The sequence below is a fragment of the Pleurodeles waltl genome, chromosome 1_1, assembly GCF_031143425.1.
Source record: "Pleurodeles waltl isolate 20211129_DDA chromosome 1_1, aPleWal1.hap1.20221129, whole genome shotgun sequence".
Taxonomy (NCBI): Eukaryota; Metazoa; Chordata; class Amphibia; order Caudata; family Salamandridae; genus Pleurodeles; species Pleurodeles waltl.
In genome coordinates, this window is record NC_090436.1 from 979618335 (window position 1) to 979630751 (window position 12417).

Below are 12417 nucleotides of genomic sequence, written 5' to 3' on the forward strand. Positions count from 1 at the left end.
GAAAAACAGAGACTCCAGATTGATTGAAGACCTAACTTCACATAATTGTTTATGATAAGCCATGTCTGCGCATTAGTTGCTGTTTTACGATCATGATTGCCACCCAGGAGCTTTTGATAGTAGTCTTTGAAGAGTGGCAAAAGTAAACGAGGCAGTCCATATGTTCTTTATCTGAAGGTGCTGAAACAACATCCAAAAAAAGGGCGTGCTGCTATTTGCTTGGATTGGAGATTTCCTGCCACAACTGATGTTCTTTTGCTGACCATAGCTTCAAACATGTTTTTACAATGGACCCTTGTCTTTCCAATGTCTTTTTCAATAAGTCCAACCGGATCTGCGCTGGTGAGCTCTGCTTGGGCAGTCATATCTGGACATATTTATGAGAGGCTTGCGCAGCCGGAGCGTCACTTTTTTTTTAAACCTTGCCGGTGCAAGCCTCTCACTCATATCTATGATGTCACTCAAAGCCCCTTTGCATGGCTTTGCATGGCCTCATACATATGGAGTAAGACAAAGCAGTGCAAGTCGCTGGGTTGCCTTACTCTGCACCAGCAAGGCGTTCCATGGGCGTTGCGGTGAGTTTCCCCATGCAACACCCATGGATTTTGACACTGCCCCAGATTTACTTAACTATATAAACCTGGGGCAGTGCCAAAACCTTAGGTCTCCCAACAGCAGGCATAACGAGGCGAAATATTTTCTTTTCTCCTCATTCTTTCCTCTGTCCATGTGAGCTGCATTCTGCAGCACACATAGAAAGAGGAAAACGCCTCTCAGGATTGTTTTTATGCAGAAAGGTGTCACTTTCTGCACAAAAAACAATCCTGCATCCAAAGCAGGCACCTTTGCATCATAGTGCAAGGGTGCCTTCATTGGCACTAGGCAGACAGTTGTGCATCAGCACAGGGGGAAGGACACAAATGCACCGTATTTCGTGAATACAGTTCATTCCTGCCCTTTCACATTGGCAAAGGGCAGCTCAGCCAGAATACCTGTGGTGCTGCCCTATGCCAACACCCGTATCGGTATTAGTTGCAATTCGATTCAGAAGTCTGGGCTCGGTTCCCAACATGACATCTATGAAGAGTTGGAAGTAGCTGAGCACATATGACTTTTACCATCGGGTCAAGATTAGGGCCTTGAAATTTTTATTATAAGGCTTAAAAAGGTGTGAAGCAGAGAAGAGGCATTTGCCTTCAATAGCTTTTTTGAATGAGGAATGTTTATCGGTTATCAATCACCACCCTCAGATATTTATACTCTGCTACTTTTTGATTGGCAGATCATTCAGTTGCCAATATCCTGATTTCTTTATCTTTTCTCCCATAATCATGTTTTTGGTTTGGTCCGTGTTAACAGTTAACCCATTGGATTCCACATGTTCATGTAGTTTATTTAGAAGACGTTGAATGTCTGTCCTGGTCCGAGATATAAGGAGGACATAATTCACATAGACAAGGGGCCCGATCGAGTTGCCGCCAAGCTTTGGTGCATGCGCATTTCCGTTCTCAAAATCTGGGAAAGATCTGCTATAAAAACAATAAAAAGTACTGAGGCTAGTACAAAGCCTTGTTTTAGATCAGTCCTTGTGTTTATTTGTAAGTGACCGTGCTACCATCTCCAATTTTAACTTGGAGCTAGGTGTTTGTGTATAGTGTCATAATGCACTTTAGCTGACTGGGTGGAATGCCCCTAACCACTAATTTCTGCCATAAAATGCTTGTGGGAGCCTTGCATAATTATCACTTAGCACTGTTCACTCCTCCTGTTACAATATATCAATTCTTTGACTTACATTATTTTATCAATTAATTCATAGGTTCATTGTAGAATGTAAATGAGAAATGACTCATTATCTTAGGGAATGAAATAAAGTGACATTATTATTTAATAGGTAAAACAACCGGAAATGTGACCAATTGTATATGGAAGAATGATAAGACAAAATTGGAAAATATGAACTTGTAATATACATTTTCTGTTCACTAAACATCAACAATAAAATTTAAATGGAAATATTGATATTTGTGTGAAGCAATTGAAGTTAGGCTGTCACAATCAAACATGATGTAAGTATTTTTTCATTCAGATCACCGTAGCCAGAGCATTTGATGGCTTTGCTTCATTGAATATTTTTAATGGGTTGAAGCGCTAGATTTATGCATCAGATGTGATGCAGCGGACACAAACTAGTTACATGCAGATCATAGCCTACTTATACAACTAACTATGGACCATTTTTGCTTCCTCACTGCTTCTAGCTTGCATTGGCTATTCAACAAAGGCTATGGCACCTCATTTCAAGAGCAGCATGGTTTGCCATTGGTTTTAAAATGGCAATTTAAGTCTATCTTTTCTTGCAAAGCTGTATATGTTTTTAATAAAGTAAGACAATTTATATTAAGGTAAGATGTGCCCTTAATGATAGGTGGTAATTGCGTCTAGCCTGGAGGAGGTCAAAGGGTGTATTGGAATTGATCAACCTGAATCTCCTAATGACCCCTGCCCTGCTTTAATATTCAACCTTGCAAGTGAGGTAATCGTCACGCAGCGTATGCAGCTGTGTAACATGTCTCTGGAACTGGGTGCAGTTCCCAGGCCTGGAAGGAAGCTACCGTGGTTCCACTGCTGAAGAAGTCTACAACAGGTCTGAAGGGGCTGACAAATTATCGTCGAGCATCTCTGTTCCATTCTCAGCAAGAGTACTGGAAAGATGGGTTAATATTGCACTATCATCCTGTATTGAGGCAAACAATTGACTGGATGTTACTCAAACCCAATTCAGCCCTTTACACGCGACAGGAGCGGTCATATTGGAGGCTACTAGTGCATTTAAATGCTATGGGACAGAGGTGAACGTGCTGCACCTATCTTGTTTGATTTAAGTGCAGCCTTCAACACAATTTCTCACTTACCTCTGTTCTAGGTTTAGTGTGCTTGAAATTTATGATCAACCCCTGAAGTCGTTTAAGCCATTTCTGTCTAATCGAACACAGTAATGCTGAAGCCATTTAGGTTCAAGGCAAAAAAGTTAATGCACAGATTTCCATATGGGTCTGCACTAAGGCCTACATCTTTAACAGCTATTTGACACCATTAGCAGATCTCATCCACTGCAATGGATTTGTGGTAAAATCATATGGCAATGATGGGCAAATTGGGCTTCCTTTTGCTAATACTCCTGCAGAGACTAAACAAAGCTTCCAAGACAGTTTAAGAGCAGAGGCAGGAAGAACGAAAAATCATTTACTTAAATAGAATGAGGATAACATAGAGTTGTTACTGTTAGGAGGTGCTTCCTTGATCTGGTCCCAAGGAAGATGCAAAAACCGGGGCACTGTGATGTGCTCAACATTATCTTACACTAAATAAATTAATGCCATCGGGTCCTCCTGTTTTTATTTTCTAAGTATGCTCCGCAACATGTTACCATTTTGAACTTAAAGCTGTCATCAGATGGTGGTTTGGCCAGTTAACATCACAAAGTGACTACTGCAACAATCTGGGGCTCCATAGGAAGGCTATTCTGAGTATTCAGCAGATCCAAAATGTTGCATCTAGGGCCTTATTTGGTTTACTATTTCACACCCATATTTCGGACCACCCAAAAAGAGTTGCATTGGCTGCCGATCCAAAAGAGATTAAAATTCAAAGCCCCCTTCCTTGCCGCAGTCCTTGTATAAGACAAGACCCATGTTTATTCAAGCTTAATTGACTTATAATGCCTCTCAGCCTTCTAAGCGTTCAGATGAGGCTAGACTTCTGATAATTCTTCCATCAACCACTCCAGATGAGGGGCAGGGCTTTTTCCTGCCACAGTATGAAACGCTTTACCTGGCACCTTACAAGTTGACGAAAATTTTAAAAAAGGCATAAAAGTTTTAAAATAGTGCTTTTCGGCTAAATTTGGAGTGCATTTCTATTAGTGCTGGGACGCCCGTTGAGCAGCCGTTTTGTGCTTAATAAGTCATTCTCTCATGAACTTACAGCAGGTAATGATTAAAATAAAGGGCAGACTTAAGAAAAGTGTTGCTGCATCTTACCATGTGTGTGCCGTATTAAAGATATGGCGCACCATGGCAGTAGTTAGGGAACTAGCATCAAATTTGTTGAGGCTACTTTTGCGCTTTGCAGGGTTAGCTTCAAAAATGTTGATGCTAATCCTGCAAAGAACATTGAGGCCCGTTACAAATAATGGTGTGCCTTATTTTAATGCCGGCTCTGCGTAGGCGTTAAAAATGCAGCAAATAAATCTTTTAGATTTCTTTGCGGCATTTTTTCAACCCCCAATGGGGACGCCCCCCTTGCATACATTAAGCCTGGCACAGGCATAATGTGGTGCAAGGGGTTACAATGTGGCGCAATGAACGCATTGCGCCACATTGTAAATATGGTGTGGTGATTTTGGCCTTGTTGGGTCACATTAGCGTAAACAAAATGATGCTAATGTGGCGCAAGGAGGAGCTAGGCCCTCTTAAATCTGGGCCAAGGTGTCCTAGCCTGTATGAGGCACAACCACAAATTTATCCCAAGAAGCTGAGCAACTCATAAATATTTATGAAACTTGGAGTGCATCAACTCAGAACTTTCTAATTTGGAGAAGCATTTATTCCTAGAAATTTGGGAACACTCATTCTGCCAAATAGAACTATCTACACAGGATTCAGGTATAGTGACAAAATTAACTTGGATATATATACTTGAAAATGTTGGAATAACAATAGTGAGCCAATCAACAGGTTTATGTAGTTGACCTTAGTGATTAAAGACATTTGGAGTGTTCAACACAGTCCATTTGAGATCTCAATGAATACATGGCATGTAGGAGATAATCTCAATGAGCCAGGTCAAAGGCAATCTCTGGGCCCACCAGGAGCTCAATGAATATTTACAAGAAAGCCCAGATGAATATATTGATGCCAACAAATCGTTCACAATTTTCAAAAATTTTTATTCTTTAATAAAGCATTGCTAATTTTCATGAATCAGGCCACCCAAGGCATTCTCGAACTCTGGTGCTAAGATTTTATAGTATAAGTCATTGTCAGAACTTAACACGGAAACAGACCTATTCAATAAACATCAAAAAAGGGGAGGGCCATAGTTACAAGTCCCTTGCACCGCCGGTGCATCACTTTTTGTTACGCACCATTGGTGCTTAGTGCAGACCCACATCTTCAAAGCCACATTAAGCCACTTTGCATGGCTTTTCATGGTTTTGTAGATATTGTGTATAGCAACGCAACGCAACGCAAGTCGCTGCATTGCTGTAAACCGCCTCAGAAGACGTACCATGGGCGTTGCAGTTGGTGTTCCCACCCAACACCTCTGGGTTTTGATGCATTCCTAGATTTACAAGAATCTGTAAACCTGGGAATGTATCAAAACCGTATGCCTCCCCAGGGCAGGCACAACAAGGAGAAATATCTTCACGTCTCCTCATTGTTTCCTATTTCTATGTGCGCTGCATCCTGCAGCGCACATAGAAAGAGGAAAATGCCTCTCTGGATTGTTTTTGTGCAGGAAGGTGTCCACAATACTGCCAACAATGCAGACACCCTTGCACCATGGTGCAAGAGTGCCTGCATTGGCTCTAGGCAGCAATTTGTGCTCAGGGGAAAAGGACAGAAATGCGACGTATCTTGTAAATATGGTGCATCACTGGTCCCCGTTCGAATTGGCATAAGGCAGCACCGCAGAAAGGCTTGCAGCACTGCCCTTTGCCAATTCCTAGTAAATATGCCCCATGGCTTTTATTAGATTTCAGACATAATGCTATGGATGTCTTATGCCATAAAAGTATAGTCTGATTTATTGCCAAGCATTAGGGAGGCATTAACCACTAGGATTTACTTATTGGATTTGCAAAGCATTTCCAGAGTTCTACCGAAATCTATTCAGACCTAGTGCTTCCCATTCCTCACATTCTTTAACTCAGTCCTAAGCTCCTCTTAAGTGATACCTAAAGTGAATTCTCTGCAATAAGATATTGAGAATGGCAATATTCAGTATGGAACATAGTACGAGGGTGAACAGTATCAACTTTTTCAGTGTAAACTGGGTAGAAGTGACCAGGAAGTGCCTCATATCATGCAAAATATGTCTCTAAGCAGCAGGTCTCTATGCTTTATGAGACTAACATAATGTTTAGATGCTTTGCCCTGTTCACGAAATTCACGAGCACCTACTTATTCAGAAACTAGTCTACTAGTTCTCCCTCGTGCATCCACTGCAATAGCCTTTTGAGTCTAGCTAGTTTTCTAGACAACTTCCTGCACTTTATTTCAAGTAGCTGCTGTTCCAATACATTTTGCAACATTTCAGTTGAACTAAAACAATGTAATTTTTTGCACTGTCCATTGAGTTGAAATTGTATTGAGTATCTGATATTACCTAAGGCTCTCTGAGGTATTCCTGAATTTGAATGAGGCGTGAGCCAACCTTAGTGAGCAGAATGAGCTGCATACCCTTCTACTATGCTAACAGTTTCTGATTTCTACACCTTACTGGGCCTACCGTGTGATTCAGGGAGTCCTTAGTTGTGGAGTGCATGGCTGTTTCCAGGATGATAGCTATGACTGATCCCTCACTCTAGGACTGAGTTGATACCGGGATGCAGATGGGAGCTATGAGTTGGCCTGATGAGAGTGACTGAGATCATCTGTTCATGCAGCCCGATCCTGGAGGAGTGACAACATGCTTACGGATCTGCTTCTGCCCCTGCCTGGGTTAACTGGTTTGAGGCCAGACCCTCTAGTATTGCAATTCAGGGGAGTTTGGCTGCTGAGTCTGGTGTATGATGGAGGACCTGCTAGCCCGGTTGTTTCCTGAACCACTGCCTGTGCCGCACGCTGGCGCCTTGTCCGTTGCAGGGAAGAGCAACTGCAATGAAGGTAAGCTATCCTCTGCTGCAAAAAACTTGCACTGGCCACCAGTGTTGACATGTACGGTGATTGCTTGTTCACCCAGAGTCCTGGTGAGACTATTGAGAATTGAAACATTAAACACTTGCTCCCTGATATGCTTCACAGCTTGCACACAAAATTGACACCCTAACAAACAGGTTGGACTGGATAAGTGATAAAATAGACAAGCATGAGTGTTTCTGTCAACGAAGATGGAGGAATAGCTAGCAGCAAAGGCTTATTGCACATGGAAAAAGTGCTAGAGGTCATCAAGGTGAAAAAAGACCTGAAGGCATGCTTCAGAAGGAACAACATTCACCTTCTTGGGTTACCAGAATCTAATGCCATGCACAGGGTGGAGACCTGTGTAGAGTCCATGGTGCAATCGATCTTTGATGAATGCCTGACTAGTATGTTCTCAGTCCAAAGGGCCCACTGGTCCTTGAGCCTGTGACCCTATTCCTCCCTCCAGCCCATGCATAACCTATCATCGCTCAACTGGTATTGCAATACCAAGAGAACAAGGTGTTGATTACCCGGAGTTCATTTTGACTGTACAGGCAGCCCAAAGAGAGTTCCTCTCAGCCAAATGGTTGTTCATGAAAACTGGCTTGCTTACACTCTTATCTACCTTGCCAAACTGAGAGTCACTGTTAATAGAAAGGCTCATTTTTTCATGGATCATACATTGGTGACTTAATTCTGCCACAAACAGGCTGCATGCATTACTGCTGGTGGAGTTGCTGCAGCGGATAGCTCTGGAAATCACTTTAGTGACAACAATTGAGGAACGTGAAATTAGGTGCATAGTTAGTATCCGCAGGACCCCCCAGCTTTCATGCTACTGTGTGATAGCCTTATCTTCCCCTAGATGGCTGATCACGCTGCTGTATTCTGTCATGCCAGATAGAAGCCAGAAAAAGCCTGTCATCACACCTAAAGCAAAACTGGCTGGCAAGCTGCCCTAGGCATTCGTACAAAGCACAAACAATGGAGAGTCTGCTTTGCTCAGATAAATGCCATGTCCCCTAATTACAGATTGCGATTGATACATGTGAAATACATCTAATTTATCACACCCTTGTTCAACTTCACAAAATATGTCTTATGAACTGCTCCTCCTGTGCTTGGTGTGGTGGGGAAGGTGCAAACTATTTACATCTAGCATTGGCTGTGGCCTACAAAGGCTACATTTTTGACAGCTGTGTATGAGTACATTAGAGAGATCTATGGATATGTTGTCCCCAGTGAGCCATTGATGGTCCTCTTGGGATTTGTCAAAGAAGTTCAGATGAGAGTATGCAAGGTAATAGCAATGAGCTATTGCTGGCTAAAACACAAATGGCAATGATCTGGGAAAGAGGCTATTAAGTGGATATGCCTTGGAATAAGAGTAATCTAAATAATTTGATTGGTTTGTGGAATTGACACCATTGTTAGTGGTTTCTATTCTGTTTAATTAACCCCTTACATGCAGGTGTTGGTCAGTGGCCAACACCCGCACTACCTCCCCAGTACATCTGGCAACCATTGCCTGACACTGGTGAGAATGGGAAATGGGAGTAATTGCTCCCATCAACCTAGGTTTGATCTGTTTCATGTTGAACTTTGGGCAATTTTCTGTTGTGGGCACTAGGCCTACCCACGCAAGCGAGGTACTAACTTTATTGGGAGACTTGGTGGAATGCTGGGGAGGAGGAAGTTTGTGGCTACCCACAGATTCCAGAATATTCCATAACAGAAATGGGAGGAAAATGTGATATTTGAGCACAGTTTGAGGTTGCAAGGGATTCTGGGTGAAAAATCCTGGTGAGAATCACTCAAATCACCCCACCCTGGATTCCCCCAGGCATCTAGTTTTCAAAAATGTGAATGTCTGGTAGGTTTCTCTAGTTGCCGGCTGAGCTGGGGCCCAAAATCCATACATACCCACTTTGCAAAAAAAGGGTTGGTTTTGAGGGTGAAAATGTATCAATTTTTCTTATTGTGCCAGTTCCTGTCAAAAGCACCAGACCTACCCACACAAGCAGGTACCATTTTTATCTGGAGACTTGGGGGATTGCTGGGTGGAAGGAAGTTTGTGGCTCCCCACAGATTCCTGAACTTTACATCACAGAAATGTGAGGAAAATGTGCTTTTGTCAAAGTTTGAGGTTTGCAAGGGATTCTGGGTAAAAATATCTGATCAGAGTCATGCAATCACCCCTCCCTGGATTCCTTCAGGTGTCTAATTTTCACAAATATGCAAGTTTTCTAGGTTTCCCTAGGTGCTGGCTGAGCTAGATCACAAGGTCCACGGATAGCAGTGTAACAAAGAAAGGACCAGTTTTGAGTGAAAAATGTATCCATGTTGCGTTTTGGGCCATTTCTTGTTGCAGGAACTAGACCTACTCAGCCAAGTGAGCTATCATTTTTATCGGAAGAAATGTGGGAGCACAGAATAGTAGAATATTTGTTGTTATCTATTCAATTTTGCTGTATTTGTGCCTTCAAAATGTAAGAAAGCGTGCAAGAAAGAAGACATTTGGAAAAATACCCTGTAACTCATATGTTAGCACAGGTGTCCTAGAGATGTACAAGTAACCAGTGCTCCTTAACTCCACATCTTGTGCCCATTTGAGAAATACAAAGATTTCCTTGATACCCAGTGTTTTACTCCATATTTCAACATATGAATTGGTCTATATTCAGTATGTAACAAAAAACCATTGAATGGTGCCGCTCAGTTGTTTATCCTGAGTACCCTGCGTTCATTGAGAACATACAAATTACTTTTAATCCCTCAACCAGGAAGGTCTAGAAGACATAATGGTGTATTGCTTTTGTAAATCAGACATTGTGACAAAAAGGTTACAGATGAAAAGTTGTCACAAATTGCCATTTTTCCCCTACTCATTTTCAATATTTCTTTGTTTCAGCAGTTCGTTTCTTTGGGAAAACCTCAAGGAATTAACACATATGACCCCGTGCTAAATTCAGAATTGTGTCTGCTTTTCAGAAATCTATAGCTTTCCTGGTTCACCCACGGATTTCACACTGATTTCCACCACAAACTGGTAGGTTCAGAGCACAAAAAATAGAAACAAATGGGCTATCTCTTTGAAAAATGCCAAACCTGTGGTAAAAAAAAATAGATTTTTTTATTCAGCTCTGCATATTCCTGAAAGCTGGGAAGATGGTGACTTAAGCACAGCAAACTATTCATTGATACCATTTTTTAGGAAAAAAAAGAAATTTTTATCCAGAGCACTTTTATTCCTATTTTTCCCCAAAACTCAAAATTTAACTATGTTTTGCCTATTTTCAGTCCCCTTCAGTAGGGCCCACAAACCATGGGTACCTTTAGAATCCCCAGGATATTGCTTATGTTGAAAAAAACAGTAATGGAGCTGTAAGCACAAACTACCCTAAACAGCCAAAAAGGGTTTTTGAAAACAGTCTCTGGGTATCACTGTATGATCAATGTCACTTACCATGGCAGGTTTTCTTATCTGGTAGCAGCACAAAACCTGTGGGGCAGGTACAATAATATGAGCCTGGGGTGTTTACACAGCCCAGAGTGCAACCGTGGTTCCAATTGCCACATTCGTTGATATCTGTTGGCAGAAAAAATGACAGTGCAACGTAAGATGCGCCTTACCGCAAAGATGCACAGTACAACAGCACAACCAACTAGGACTAGAACTGTGACGCTCAGTTTACTGTACATGCGTATCCCAGTTGCATAACACAAAATGTTTCCTGCAGGGCCACACTCTATATAGCATGGTTCTTTTGTGTCCCTTTCTGTAACTTAGTTTAACAACATATTAATGAATGCATGAGGTGCATAATTGTCAACTTGAATGAAACAAAAAGAAACACTGGATTTGTCAGTTGAACAAGCTCAACTGAGATTGGGGCAATACAATGATCCACTTCTTCAAAATGCTCCAAAAAACAGGAGCACTAACTTATAGCGATAGTTGTGCCAGATCAAAAAACAATTTTTGACTGGTGCAATTTCTCGTGCTAGGTGGTAAGTTAAGGGAGAGCTTGGTGCAAACATCTTTCACCACCAATGTGTGAAAGCAGGATTCTGGAGGTGGTAATGTGTGACAAGAATGCTTATGCATATTAATTTTGTTGTGGTGGTTACGTGCTCTGTTTTTATTTGTGCTGCAGTGTGATACGTAAATGCGTTGCGATTTGGAGTTGTATTGTGGTTTTGGTGTTCCGTTCCATTTCAACTTGTTGTGTTGTTCCTTGTGTTTTAATTGATCTTTTACATTCCTTTGTGTATGTGATTGTTTTATGATATAATGTTTACTTTAAATATGTCAACATATGCTGCTATATTTCTAGCCAAAAGCTACACGTGCCATTAACGTTCCAGTATCAAGCATCCTTTTACCATAGGTGGGAAAATATCGCAGCTCTAGGTCTTCAAATACTTAAAGCACCGATTAGTCCAAAACTGTAGCAGAGACCGTGGGTCTGATGCAGAGTTTGGCGGATATTATGGAATCATAATATGACAGACGGGATATCCATTGTGGTTGTGACGAAGTACTCCCATCGGCCAAACTCTCAATCAGGCCCTGTGTCTTAATTTAGCACTCCCATTTCTCACTTTATGTGAAAAGGCCCATTGGGTTTGTGTAAGCATTGGACAGTGCATGCAGTTACACAGACAACAGGTTCATGGCTGCACTTAGCGCCTGTGCTTTAGGAAGGTCATCTGACATATGCAGCATAAGTCTCAGCCATAATTGCAAATTTGGAAGCTGCATAAGAACAAATTGAGCACCTTCAACTCGTCCATCGGACCTGGTAGAACAGCTTGTTATAACAATGCCAGCAATTAAGTTGTGGCATACAAGATACTATACAATTTGCATTTGGCATTTGTTGCTGAAATTCTTCTTCAATGTCAGCTAACCTACAGTGTTTTGACAGAAAGTGGATAAATACAGACAAATCAATATCTTTCACTCCCTTCAGAAGTCCCAGGTGAAATTTCTGGTACGCTGGTAAAATCTCATTAAATTTTGGTACTTCCGTGTTAAGCTTGTCATTCAAAATTCCCAAAATTACACTGTGATTGCGTAATTACACACCATTTCCAGTGCAAATTTAGTAGCATCAGTGCACAAGAACAAAGCAGACCATAAAAAGATGAGAGGCTACTGTGTGCTGCACTTTAATTTCTTGCACTTTTTAGTGTGAAATGCATCCTTTTATCCAAAGTGGACGAGAAGAAACATTTATTGCGATACATTTAGTACCAAATACCGGTTTTGCATTTTGCATAATTATGAATAATGTTCCCAAAATTATCACATAATGACACAAATGCAACTTATACAAATATTGAACATGATTCCCTTAACTCAGAGATTAAACTGCAGGTAATAAATATTAGGCATAGGAAACACCTGCTATTTCAAATTCAGGCTCTAGGAAACCCAACATCTACCTGATATGGACAAACATCTTGCAGCTGTGCCCTTGGATGTATTTGAGCTTTTTCA

The 12417-nt window shown here is 41.5% G+C and overlaps 1 protein-coding gene across 4 annotated transcripts in view; it reads right to left on the reverse strand.

Annotated features, from left to right (window-relative positions):
* Positions 1–12417, reverse strand: part of EGF (epidermal growth factor) — a 508423-nt gene that overhangs the window by 261181 nt on the left and 234825 nt on the right. For all 4 annotated transcript variants that reach the window (XM_069230246.1, XM_069230245.1, XM_069230248.1 and 1 more), the window contains exon 7: positions 10378–10500. In XM_069230246.1, the coding sequence (XP_069086347.1) occupies positions 10378–10500 (123 nt within the window). The remainder of the gene's footprint in view (positions 1–10377; positions 10501–12417) is intronic.